General features: G+C 47.7%; 1 protein-coding gene across 4 annotated transcripts in view; it reads right to left on the bottom strand.

Annotated features, from left to right (window-relative positions):
• UNC45B (unc-45 myosin chaperone B) overlaps positions 1 to 13,571 on the bottom strand; it is a 42,116-nt gene that overhangs the window by 4,122 nt on the left and 24,423 nt on the right. The window contains exons 17-21 of one of the 4 annotated variants that reach the window (XR_009050096.1): positions 13,368 to 13,483; positions 12,454 to 12,571; positions 9,794 to 9,949; positions 1,726 to 1,858; positions 1,234 to 1,468 (exon numbers count right to left, since the gene is read on the bottom strand). Coding sequence is in view for 2 of the 4 variants with exons in the window: in XM_057716999.1 (XP_057572982.1) it covers positions 7,103 to 7,363; positions 9,794 to 9,949; positions 12,454 to 12,571; positions 13,368 to 13,483 (651 nt within the window). In the remaining 2 variants the exon portion in view is untranslated. Of the gene's footprint in view, positions 1 to 1,233; positions 1,469 to 1,725; positions 1,859 to 6,687; positions 7,364 to 7,418; positions 7,649 to 9,793; positions 9,950 to 12,453; positions 12,572 to 13,367; positions 13,484 to 13,571 lie in introns of those variants that run through there. The other 3 variants (XR_009050095.1, XM_057716999.1, XM_057717000.1) reach the window with 3 other exon arrangements.

The following is a 13,571-nucleotide window of genomic DNA, read 5'->3' as shown; positions in this document are numbered from 1 at the left end:
GCACAGCTGTGAAAAGTCATAATAAGGTATACCCCAAAATGGTAACATATGCATATTGGCAGAATATGGGGAGGTAAAGATAGGGAGGGAGTGTAATTGAACTAAATCTTCAGGAAGTAAATAGATAATCCCATTTGAAACCCAAAACTGCACCTACAGAAAGGTATATCCAAAAGAAACATCAAAATGATCACTTCTGGGGAGCAGGAAGAGGGGTGGGACAGGAGACTGCTGATTTTATAATAAGCCTTGTAGAACTATTTGACTTTCAATACCATGTACTTGAGCAACTTTGATTTTTTAATTTTATAAAAATTTTTATTGTAATAATCTGCAAAGTAGTAGGCAATGTGTGTGTCTCCTATTTTGGAGCTTTTTTCCCCATGTAACCTGAGTCTTTGATACAGTCTGTTTTATAGTCCCAGATTCTTGGCACTCCTGTGAATGTAAAAAACCGCAGTATCTACAGTCAAATAATAATTTTTAAAAAAACATCCTGACCTCTCCCTGCGCGTTCTAAGTTTTGAGTTTGGGGGATCTGGCCTTCATTTTCTCCAAACAACTAGTGAAATTGCCGTGCTTGGCTCCAAAAATTACAGACCTGGGTCGGTGGGAAAAAAATCAGCAAGATAAGCAGATAATGTCTTCCTGTCCCTTAAGAGCTGCATAAAAAGCATATATGACTCAGCTTGGTAAAGCTGTCTCTCTAAATGCTATTCTCACAAAGGAGAATTGTATAAACACCTGGAAGTCAGAGACGGTTGTTATGGCCTATGAAAGTAATCACTAACTGCTAAAAAGTCTGTTATCCTGATAGGTTGTTTAAGTAAATGGTGTACAGCTCTGTTAACATTTAAGTTGACACCTTTTTCCTGGAAGGGATATACACTTACAGGTTTGCTTTTTTGAGCCAGAAGGAAGAAGAGCTCTTTCCTATCTTCCACATGCACGGAGATAGTAAAAATTATGCTTCTGCTCAATTTCTTGAGAGTTTGTTGCATTTAAATGGACATTTCTTACCCAGGAAGTGCTGGTGACCTTCCCCATTGGTGGGACACCTGGAACTCTCATGCCATTCCCCAAAACTGTGGGGACTCAGTTACCCTTGTGCCAGCCAGCATGCACCCTGCACTGCCACCTGCAGGTGACAGCAGCAGCTCCTTCATTCTTTCCTATGACCTCTATTACCTTTTTTTTTCTTTTTTTTTTTTTTCTCTTTTTTTTTTTTGGCTGTGTTGGGTCTTTGCTGCTGTGCATGAACTTTTCTCTAGTTGTGGCGAGCAGGGGCTGTTCTTCCTTGGCAGTGCGCAGGCTTCTCATTGCGATGGCTTCTCTTGTTGTGGAGCACGGGCTTTAGGCACACAGGCTTCAGCAGTTGTGGTACGTGGGTTCAGTAGTTGTGGCACATGGGCTTAGTTGCTCCACCGCATGTGGAATCTTCCCAGGTCAGGGGTTGAACCTGTGTCCCCTGCATTGGTAGGCAGATTCTTAACCACTGTACCACCAGGGAAGTCCCTGGGTAGATTCTTAACCACTGAGCCAGCAGAGCAGTTCCTATTACCTTTTTTTAAAGAGTATGTTTACAAAACTTCTTTGTTATACAGAAAGCTAAAATGGGGTTACAACTTCAGTGTAACTGGTAACCAAGGATAGTTATGAGTCATCCACAATCACAGCTATCCACACTACAGCAAGAATCTTACATGAAAACCTGACAACACTTACAGTTTCGTTGGGGTGAAGTCTCCAAATTCATTGGTGGATTTCCAAGAGGGAGTAAATGGAAGAAGGCAGAATGTCATGGGAACTATGCTCTCTGGGTGGGTGGGTAGGTGTTCTGGGGTTTGTATCGCAGGCACTTTTTTAAAAAACAAAACAAAACAAAATAGCTACCAACTTGTAGGAGCAGTCCAATAAATCCTAACAGTTCCCCTTCCCAGACCCCGGGGGACAACCTCAGCCCACCTTTCAGCACTCCCTTGCCCCCTGACGGAGGCTCTGCCCTAGAGGATTCATTTTCTAGCCCCCACACCCACCATGAGTAGATGAGAGAAGAAATCTGCACATGTCCACCCCATCCAGTGCTGGTATCTACACAGATTTCAAAGACAGCAACTCACAGGCAATCATTTGGAACACAACCCACTGTAAAATGATCTCAGGAACCTGTTCATACCCAAGACCCAAAACTCAACTGCCTAGCTTGGATCCCAGAACATTGGCTCATGGTGTGGCTGTTTCCTCTAAAATCTATTACCTTGGTGTTTGGGTGGATTGGGTTTTGAACTTCAACTTTAAGAGGGAAACCCACAGACCTCATAACCGCAAGTCAGTGCCAAAGTGGCATTTTGGCAGAACCAAATAGAAGGAGGTGGTGACCAATGTATCCCCCTCCCGGTGGCACTTGGTATTTTACTGTATTGGGGTCGTTTTCATTATCTCTCTCCTCCTTATAATTATAAAATCCTATCGGAGAGTACGGCGTAAATTGTCCGCACATCTGTAGCGCAGCAAGTGCCTCTGCAGATGCTACTACCCGCCTATGCTTACTCTCAGAACCTGGAGCAGGAAGAACTTCCAGGAACTTGGGAGACCAAGTGCCTTTTGCTTGTCCCGCCGGGCCACCCCCGCCCCGCCTCCATCACTCAGATGCCCCCTCCTTTCTGAGTCCTCAGTGCTTCCTGGTGCAGTGGTGACATCTGATCTGGATCCCTCCCGTCCCAACCCGTGCTCTGCCCAGGTCGCCCCGCCTTTAGGGCCGCCACACTGGTCTTTCTATGGAAGTCTCTGCCGAGTCCGGAGCTAGGCAGCTGCCAGGCGGGGGCGGGAGGGGCGGGGCAGCGCCCAACGCACCAGGTCCAAGTCCTCCTAGATCGCGGGCGGATGACACCCCGGAGGGCTGGGGAGAGGCAAGGCTTTGAGGATCGGCCCTAGGAGCTGGCAGAGCCTCCCCACCGACTCGCGTATCCTCCATGCGGGTGTTTTGGTAGGGGCACCACCACGCTCCAGCTTCCCGCCCGTGTCTGCCCCTCGTATCGGGCTAGGAGACACCACCCAGCCGGGGCGCCACGGACGTGGGGGCACCGAGCGTCAACAGCAACTACTCGGCCGGGGGATCCACGCCTAGGAGGACGACACTGGCGGTTCTCGGAGATGGAGCCCGGTGCCTCCCCACATCCCCGCGCCCTAGGGCAGACGCCGCAATCCCTGCGCTCTCACGTGGCGGGGGGGGGTGGGGGGGGGCGGGGGAAGTGCTGTCGTCCAGCCGGTGGGTGCCTGCTTGAGGCACCGGGTCCCCCGTCCAGGGAGGGGGGTGAGTGTAGGCGATGGGGCCGTAGGAGGTAGGAAATCGAGTCTCCGCTCCTGCAAAAGTACGCTTTTCCGCTCGCTCTTCCTTTCTTTCTCTTTCTCTTCTTTCCTCTTCCTTCCTCCCTTCCTTCCTTCCTTCCTTTCTTCCTTCCTTCCTTCCTTCCTTCCATTCCTTCCTTCCTCTCTCTCCCTCTTCTTTTTTCCTATTGATGAAATTCTTAAAGCGTGGATGTGTGTCTAAGGCAGACTTTCTTAGCTCCTCCAAGGCGCTGGAATTTAGCTACGGATGGTGACAGGTGCAGGTGCTTTTGCGGTTCAGAGAAAACAAAATCAAGCATTATTTTCTGGGCGCTCGCGATGTGCCAGTCTCCCCGCCACGGGGCCTGCCCACACACTCCAACAGGCCCCAGAAGGCGAAGGGCGCGAGAAGCGGACTGCAAAGAGAGGTCATGGGAACCTGCACTTCCTGGAAGAGTAAGCAGCACCGCAGGGGGTGCTGGGCGGTTTAGTCCAATCCCAGCTCCTACTTGGGCTCTCACCTGGCACCCTGTGCCCAGTCTGCCTTGGAATCTTGGTGAAGAGATGTTTCCGCATTTCACCACTGCCAGCTCTCCCGCCCAGAACCCTTACGTTTCCTAAAGACACTGACTCCAGGTGGCCTCCATTGCGTGGGTGAATTTGCAGATGTTAACTGGCTTAGTCACCAGTCCCCCGCCTCTTCCCTCCCCGTTCCCCTAATTGATCCATCAGTCCAGACAGGGAATAGTAATCAGATGAAAGGAAGGGAACTAATTAAATTGAGTATTCATATGCTATGAACTCGGTGCTTGAGATCCATTCTTTCATGTAATCCTCACACACTCTTAAGAGAAAAATATTATTCACTTTCTAAATTGTCTTTAAAAATGAAACATACAGAAAAGTGCACAAATGATAAGTTTGATGAAAGTGAACACATCCAGACCAAAAATTGGATACTCTCTTAGGGTCCCTCCTCATCACTGTCCACTCCCTTCTCCCTACAAGTACTGTAAACAGTAGCCTGACTCAAAATACCATAGGCTAGTTTGCCTGGTTTTGAACCTATATGAATGGAATCATTCACTATCCACTACATGGTGTAGGTCCAGCTCCTTTCACTGGATATTATGTAAGTTACCTCCATCTTGTTGTGTGTAGCAGTAGTTTATTCACTTACATAGGTGTATCATCTTCTCCTGTATGAGGATGGAACAGTTTATCCATTTCCTATGGACACTGGGGTTATTCCCACTTGAGAGCTGTGGTGGAAAATGTTCTCTTTCATTGTATAGTACGTGGTTTTTGGTGCACATAAGTACATATTTCTGTTGACTCTATCTAGGAGTTGCTAGCTGTTTTAGTGGGTACTGCGAACACTTTTAGGGGATACTGCCAAATACATTTTCTTAAGTGGTTGTAGTAATTTACGTTCCCACTTGCAATATATGTGTTCCAGTTACTCCATATTCTCACCAACACTTGATTTTGTCAGTGTTTTTAATGCTAGCCATTCTGATGTCTAGAGTTGCATCTCATGATACCGTTATTTTCCATTTTCCTGATACTAGTGAGGTTGAGCACCTTTTCATATACTTATTGGCCTCGCTTATGACATGCCTGTTCAAGTAGTTTGCTCCAACTTCATTCTTCTCCTAGATAGACAGTCATTAGTATTCTGGACTATTTGCATTTTCATATACATTTTAAAACAACTTATCAGTCTCTCTCCCCTAAAAGGCTCAGGTTTGATTAGCATTTCATGGATTTGTATCTGTATGTCAGTTTGGGGAGAATTTACATCTCCAGTTTAATACTGAGTCATCCAATCCATGACATGGTAATCTCTCATTTATGTAGATTTTCTTTTATTTCTTTCAATAATATTTTATAGTTTTCTATATAGAATCCTTCAACATCGTTCACATGATGTGTTCCTAGGTATTTGATGTAGTTTATATTATTGTCAATGGCATCATCTCTTACATTTTAATTTCCTAATTGTTACAGGTATACAGAAATACAATTGATTTTTGTAAATTGACCTTTTATCTAAGTTCACTTATTATTCTAGGAGTTTATCTGTAAATGTCTTCTGTATGCATGTACATGTATACATATATCGTCCTATTGTGTGAATAATTTGGAAGTTTTATTTCTTGATTTTCAGTCTTTATGCTTTTTGTTTCCTTTCCTTGCCTTATTGTACTAGCTTGAGCCTCCAGTACAAAGTCAAATAGAATTGGTAATAGCAAGTATTGTCTCATTCTTAATCTTGGCGGATCTCTAAATATCATTTGGGCTGTAGCCTTTATGTAGATAATCTTTGTCAGGCTAATGAAGTCTCCTGATTTTAGTTTACTGAAATTTTTTATCATGACTTGTTTAATTTTATCCAATGTTTTCCCTGCATCTGTTGAAGTAATCATATTATTTTTCTTCTTCATTCTGTTAATGTGATATATGGAAATGTGATGCAAGCTAGATATATCAGAGTTGTCTCCGGGAATTTTGCTGACTTATTGAGAATGGTCCTCTCTCTTCTCCGTAATTATGAACTATAACAACTATGTGGGAATTCCCTGGTTGTCCAGTGGTTAGGACACCACATTTTCACTGCCAACTGCCCGGGTTTGATCACTGGTTGGGGAACTAATATCCCACAAACTGCGGGGGACAGTGGGGAGTTACTGTGAAAGTCTGGAGCTTCTGGGGACTGTCTTTCCCACCACATGGAAAGAGCTTGCCAGAAATTAAGCCCAACCCAGAGGAAATCAAAACCAAGATATGAAGCGAGGGATGAAAGAGAGAGAAAGGCACTCACACAGAACAGAATATTGATGACAGCATTTGAGTCCTGGATCTAATAACGTCCGAACTTCCCCTGCATTGACTAGATATATGAACCAGTGAATTTTGTTTTTGCTTAAAGTACCAAGAGTTGATCTTGTTTGTATTCATCACATTCATCTCGCTTAGAAGACTTCCCCAAGCAAATTGCAAAACTCATGTCATACTGCCGCACATAAACAGTACTTCCCTCATAGCTGAGTGATGGGAATGGACATGGGGCTGGGACAGGGCACTGCAGCTGAAATATGCAGTTCTAGGCAGCCTTATTCAAACAGCATGGGAGAGAGGATATGAAAACCCGCACAGGGACTTCCCTGGTGCCGCAGTGGATAAGACACCACGCTCCCAACGCAGGGGATCCAGGTTCCATCCCTAGTCAGATCCCACATGCATGCCACAGCTAAGAGTTCAAATACCACAACTAAGGAGCCTGCCAGCCGCAACTAACACCCAGTGCAACCAAATAAATAAATAAAATATAAATAAACAAACCAGCACAGATCAGCATCCAGATATACCAGCACTAACCTTTATATTCACACACACATTAGGTCCTACTTTACCACACAGTCCATTTTCCAAAATACAAAGAACTTCAGCCCATTATCCTGGCCTTTGGAATGGGTACAGAAAGAATTATCCAACCTGTCTTCTGAATCACAGATGAAAGTTATTCTAGGAATTTCTGGAACATGACAGATGTAAGGAGCAAGACAGCTAATGAAACATCCAAACTTTCTTAGAGCAAAGGGGAAGATTCACAACTCAGGGGACAATCAAGCCCTTCTTTTATATGGAGACTTCATTGTCATTGCTATGATTCCTGGGGCTCTGATTCCTGGCTGAACTGACACCCCAGGAGTTTTCAGCTCAGAACTCTGCACCATACAGGAGCAGCCCCACCATCCCTCTGGGCCCCTGTCTAAGACACTGGTTTAATGAAGCCATAATCCATGCATTTGATGAGACATTCCCGAGCTGTCTGAACCACTGCTGCCTTCTTCTCGTCCGGCTCTTGTTTGCCCACCACGGTCAGGATCTCCAACAACTCACTCTCCACCAGCTTCTTGGCCAGCTCAGCATCAGCCGCCAGCAGGTTGTAGGCAATGACCAGGCCCCGGTGTTGAACTGACAGCCGGTCATGCAAGCAAAGCCGCTGTAGGATCTCCAACCACTGAGTCGTCTGGTGGTGGGGAGGAGGATAAGGAAGGATTGGAGCAATCAATGGGGGGATGGAGAAAGGAGATTTTGGAGAAGATAAACATAAGGCATTGGCCAGGCCCAGATTCTGAGCTCTGAAAGGGCAAGCATATATCTGGTTATCGGTATGGGACACAGCATGTGCCCACTTGAGCCCCTTGGGACTAGCTGGGTGAAGCCCATCTCCTTACCAAGGCCAGGGCAGGGATCAGGGAACTTAGAAGGAACTTGAAGTAATCCAGTCTCTTTCATTTTATAAGCGGAGGAACTGAGGTTCAGGGAGAGAAAGGAACTTAGCTATGGTCACACGTCTAAAGATAGTAGAGAATAAACATCCACCCATCTATTTAATGTTTAAGCATCTTGAGAAGCAAAGGGACAGGCCCACTGCATGCCTGAGTGGAATGGGGATGGAGGGTGTTCAGAAAGGAGGATTCTAACCTTGGACACATGCACAACACCTGCTTCTGCCAACCCAGGTGCCCTTAGAGACATGCCCTAGGCATGCACTCCACCAGCCCTGACTTCAGCTGGAATTAACACTGAAGTCTGGAGTCTCCATCCCTCCATCTCTCTCATCCATTCCCAGTTGTAAAGCAGCCCAACTACTGTACATGGAGGAGGCAGGACTCTAGGCCACTCTGATCACCGCAGGAGACAGAGATGGAGCTGAGAACAGGGCCAGGAGGCTTGACAGTTACATCATGCAACACATACACATGAGCAACAGAATACAATAGTTATCAGTATGGATTTTGGAGTCAGAGAGATGAGTGTTCAGGTCCCAACTCAGCCACTTACCAACTGTATGACCTTAGCTAAATTATTTAACCTCTCCAAGCCTCAGGAGCCTCGTCTGTCATCTGCTATGCTCACTGCATAACGTTGTGATGACTTAATGATATGACACATGCTAAGAAAGAAGTGTACGGGGTTGATGATTTTAGGCACTAATCCAACGATTGATTTTCCCCTTTGCTTCCTCATACCTGTTACCCTCCACTAGTCAGCGGGGATGCCTTTCTACATGCGCCACTCTCAGATGGGGAGACAGATACAGAGAGAAAGAAAAGGCAAATCATTGCTTCTGAGCGTCTAAGCAGACTTGTGTAAACTGCACTGTCACCTACCTCAAGGAAAGGAAAGGTAGGGTTCAGGGAGAGATTTAACACTGATGGGTAACTGATCACTGGTCCAATGCCCATCACTCCCTGAGACAGGAACACAGCCAGGGTTTCTGAGCCCCTCAGGAAGATGGAAGAAATGGCTAGGAGTGGTTTGCAATCCTGAAGGATCCCAGGCTGTGTGGCCTTAGGCTATTAGTTTTCTGAGCTTGGTCTCACCATCGGCAAAGGAGAATAGTAATCATGCCCACTGCACAGGGCTGCTGGGAGGACGGAATGACATGACAGGTGCAAGCACTGAGAGCAGCGCCTGCAGCATCGTAAGTGGAGGAGTCCCAGAGCCCCCGCGGGGGCCTGGTGACACGAGTGTGTGACCAGTTATTCAGCAGAAGCTGCTTTAGGACAGCAGTCTGTGGTCCCCAGGCGGGAAGCACCCCCACCTCCTATGTATGCAATCAGAATATCCGGGGAAAGTGTTTTAAGCAGCCCTCCGGGTGACTCTTACACACTTTACAGTTTTGAAAAACTTGCCTCAGGGAAAGTGCTGAAGGCCAAGGACCAAGCAGGATGAGCTACAGTCAGGAGAGAGACCCCTCCCCTGGTGCCAGGAAAGCATAACCCCCCGTGGAACTTAAAGAAAACACACACACACACACACACACACACACACACACACACCCCACCCCTGCCTTAAGCTGGCTATCTAAAAGAGCCTGCCTTTAAAGCAGACGTGCTTTAATACTTTTGAATTGAGATGTTTACATTTTTTGAGATGTTTACATTTTTCACCATTGGTGAATATGATGCCCACAAACTAAGCTGCGTTTGGTGAAATAGGGAAGTTTCATTTTGCACCCCCGTGTTTGTGGCTGTGTCAGTATCACTTCTCATTACACCTGTTGAGATGGCCACTGTCCCACAAAGGGTCTGGTCATCACGTGCACTTAAGAGAATCTGCTGCCTCTTCACCAAACTGTGATTTCCTGTGGTACCCCAACCTCATTCAGGCTTCTCTTGCGGAGCTTGGGGCTCCATAGTAATAGTGAGTGCTATTATTATGGTTATTATTCTTAAGTAATGACTTATAAGCACCACCAAAGTGAGTTAGCACACTTAGGGAGTCCAAATAATAAGTGTACGGGGTCGAGGCATACAGATTCTCCTCTCTTTAGGTGGTAGGAACAGATACCCAGGGGGCTGGGAACAGTTACCACAGGGGCTGGCCTCCCCCCAGAAGATCATACAGGACAGTGTGGTCTGGGGGTAGGGCCCCCAGGGCCCACTCTCACCACTTGAGTCATCTTGAAGCACAGTTTCTTATGTGCTGCTGTCAGCATGGCCAGGGCCCCCGCAGCCGCATTCTGCACCTTGTCATCCTCCTCCCCGCACAGCAGCACCACCAGCTTCAGCCGGTCATTCCCATCGGCCAGGAACCTCTCCTGTACCTGTGGGAGGCAGGTACATGCTCAGAGAAAAATGCTCCCACCTGCCCAGCCTGGAGAAGGAAAGATGCATCTGGAGCCATGTTCTCTGACCCCAGATCCCTCAGAGCTTTACTTTGAGCAACTAACTCATGACACCTCCTCTGGGAAGTCTTCTCTGATTAGCTAGATGAAAAGGTTACAGACACCTCCAGCTAAAACGTTAAAAAGAATAAGGGGACTTCCTAGGTGGCGCAGTGGTAAGGAATCTGCCTGCCAATGCAGGGGACACAGGTTCAAGCCCTGCCCTGGGAAGATTCCACATGCCACGGAGCAACTAAGCCTGTGTGCCACAACTATTGAGCCTGTGCTCTAGAGCCCGTGAGCCACAACTACTGAGCCCATGTGCCACAACTATTGAAGCCCACGTGCCTAGGACCCATGCTCCACAACAATAGAAGCCACTACAATGAGGAGCCTGCGCACCACAATGAAGAGTAGCCCCTGCTCTCAGCAACTAGAGAAAGCCTGCGTGCAGCAACGAAGACCCAACGCAGCCAATAAATAAATAAATAAATAAATAAATGTATAAAAAAAAAAAGAATAAGGGATTCCTTATACAGCATTTGCTGTCACCTCTGTTTGCATTCCGCTCTCCACCTCTAGGGAAAGGGAAGGCACAGACTCCTGCAGGGTAGATGTTGCCTGACGAGTTCTGTTTCACCTCCCTTTGGGGAAGCTTGCAATGTTTCTGCCATGACAGATGGGCCTCCAGGGTCTGCCGTAAGTCCCTGAAGGCACAGAGGCTTGGCAAGAGCAGCAGACAGTTGGGTAGTTTATGTGGAATCAAGAGCTGCTGTACCATTCATCAGGTGAGGGATGAGGCTGCCCGAGCCCCCCAAAGCCAGGAGAAGAGCCTCCTGGGGCCTGACATGTCTGAGAGCACAGTGACTCCACGCTCCTCTGCTCTATAGCAAAATCTGGTTGGTTACGCTTCAGGGCATTTTGTTGGGTCAGGTCTCCTAGAAGTGGAACTCCAAAAGGGCTCAAAGGTCACAGCTGCCCAGATTTTAAACCTCTACCTGCATCTTCCTGAAGCTGGAGCATTGGTCCTCAGAGGTAAGAGTATAGTGCAGTCCCCTCATGGGGCACAGATATGACTGGAAAGCAGCTGCCCCCAAAGAACCACACTCCCCTCTTGTACTAAATGTGGCCATGACCCCGTTCTCATCACAGAACATGAATGGAAATGATGTGTGTCACTTCCAGACCACCATGGTGGAGTGCTACGGGGGTCTCTCCCTTGGTCTGTCTCCCCATTCCACATCTGAATGAAGACCACTCCCAAAGTGGCAGAGGGGGAGAAAGTTCTTTTTTTTTGGCGGGGGGGGCGGGGGGGGGGCCGGTATAGTTATTGATGACTGAAGAAGCCTGCATCCCCAAGTCATTGCTGGGAAGAGCGCCACCTGATCCCAATGTGAGTGAGAAATGACGTGGGTAAGACATGAACTTCTCTCCTGCTGGGACCACTGTTCACTTGATTCGAATTGTTGTGGCAGCTGGTGCTTCGCGGGGGGAAGGCTGCTCCCTGTCCCATCACTCTCCCCTCCACTGTCTGAACACACTCTCTCCTTCCACACGGCTGCCAGGCCCCCAGCCCAGCCTCAGGCCTCAGCTCCTGGTGGACCGTGGTAGCTTTATTTCTTTTGACTTTAATAGGCTTTCATGGTTCAGGTTTTCCTCCTATAACAGGGAGAACATCCAAGACTTGAGTTAAGAATTAAAGGGCAACAGAGTGGGTCTCACAGTCGGCCCCTTGGCCTGGTTGCCGTGTTCACAAAGGGCCTCAGATTTTGACCCTGTGGTTACCTCTGATGAGGCTCTACCTGCAGGCACAGCAGTGCTCTGCCAGGCTGGAAGGAAGGAGACGTTCATTCATCATATGGTGATAATTTGTCCCAGAACTGGACCGTGAAGCCATTGACGTGCTCTGAATTCATTTTATTTTTACAAATCCTATAATTATTCTGTGAAGAAGACAGTTATAGTGCATTGCGGTTTCTGTGGAAACAGCGATCGTTCATTAAATGTTAACATATTCTAAAGTTGTTTGTGACTTTTTGCATTTCTTCATTTTTTTATATACATGGAGCTTCAGTAGATGCAAGTGGTCCAGCCCCTCTGGACCTCTAAGAGGCCCTGGCCTCATAGCTTTTTTGCTGTGAGATTATTTGGTAAATAACTTGGGGAAACGGGACTTCCACCCCATCTAGCCCAAGCTTTGGGGTCAAAGCCACAGCGAGGGATGATATTACTCTGTGCATTTTCCTTTGTTTGCTTTGTGCATTATATTCCTCTTGGGGTCCCTACAGGGAAGGGGCTGTCATCTAGGAAAGATCCAGGAATTCCTGGATCCTTTGGCAAAATGTTGCCTTAAAACCTCTGTAACAGCCTTCAGTCTAGCGCCAGGCCCTGACCTGTGGCCCAGTTCTCCCTGCCTTGATCACTCCCATCCTGAGCCCCCTCACCTCCTTGTTCACCACCATGTTGCACATGCACTCGGTGGCCGCCTGCCGCAGCTGGTCATGGTTCTCAAACATGTAGTTCTCAATGTCTGGCAAGGCCTTCTCCTTAAAGATCTTCTGCCTAGGGTGTGAGGGGTGGAGGAAGAGAGGCTACTGAGCCCTCTGTAATGAGCATTTGGGGTTTTGGCCACCCAGGGGCCATTCCACATCCTCAGCCAGCACGGTTTAGATGGCAGTAATCCCACCCCCAGCTCCAGGCAGGGCTCCCAATGACATAGCACAGCATCCCGACCACAGCAACAGGGTCTGGGATGAACATGTCACCCAGCAGGAGATTCTCTTGTATTACTGCTGGGGGGTGTCTTTCTCTCTCTGCTGGAAGTGAAGCCAAGAAGATGTGAGGTCTGCAGTAACCCTTGTGATCATGAGAGAGGGGAAAAGCCTGTCTGAGAATTGACAGTATAGACAGAAGAGGTGGAGAGAAGCAGGATCTGGGACAGCTTTGTAACCCCTGCATCAAGCTGCACCCGAATTATCCCAGATGACTCATTAGTGACCTGAGTCATTAAACTCCCTTTATGCTTAAACCAAGTGGAGCTGAGTTTTCTGCCACTTGCAATCAAAAGAATTTCAACCCAATTCCACCATCGCCCCGCTTCCCAGGAGGAATACACTTTATCCCCATCCATCCACCTGATATCTTTTTTACTACTTCAGAAGGAAATCTTAACAGTCTCCATTGGCTTTGCACATTCACTGTGGTTTTCTCCAGTGCTAACTCAAATCCCTCCCACAGTCGTTTCTACCCACTGCCTTCGAGCTTGTCCTCAGAGGAGAGCACACACGGTACCTGTGACGTTTCCACCAACATTTCCTGGGACACCTCTCCCCGCCTGCTCCCTCCACGCCTCACTCACCGGAGTTTTTCACTCCGCCCAGACAGGTTGGTGAGGCCTAGGAGAGCCTCATAGTTCTGCAGCCCATCCCTCTGTGTGTCCAGGAGACTCACAAGAGGCCGCACCACCTCGTACACCTGTGGGGGAGGGGTCAAGGAGTGGTCAGGTGGAGACGGTGTCCCCCCAGTCATTTATAGGTGCCCAGCTCTAGAATTTCCAATGCAC

Source organism: Hippopotamus amphibius, chromosome 17, assembly GCF_030028045.1.
Source record: "Hippopotamus amphibius kiboko isolate mHipAmp2 chromosome 17, mHipAmp2.hap2, whole genome shotgun sequence".
NCBI classification, from domain to species: Eukaryota; Metazoa; Chordata; class Mammalia; order Artiodactyla; family Hippopotamidae; genus Hippopotamus; species Hippopotamus amphibius.
Note: the sequence above shows the minus strand (reverse complement) of the source record. Positions and strands in the feature narration are given on the sequence as shown.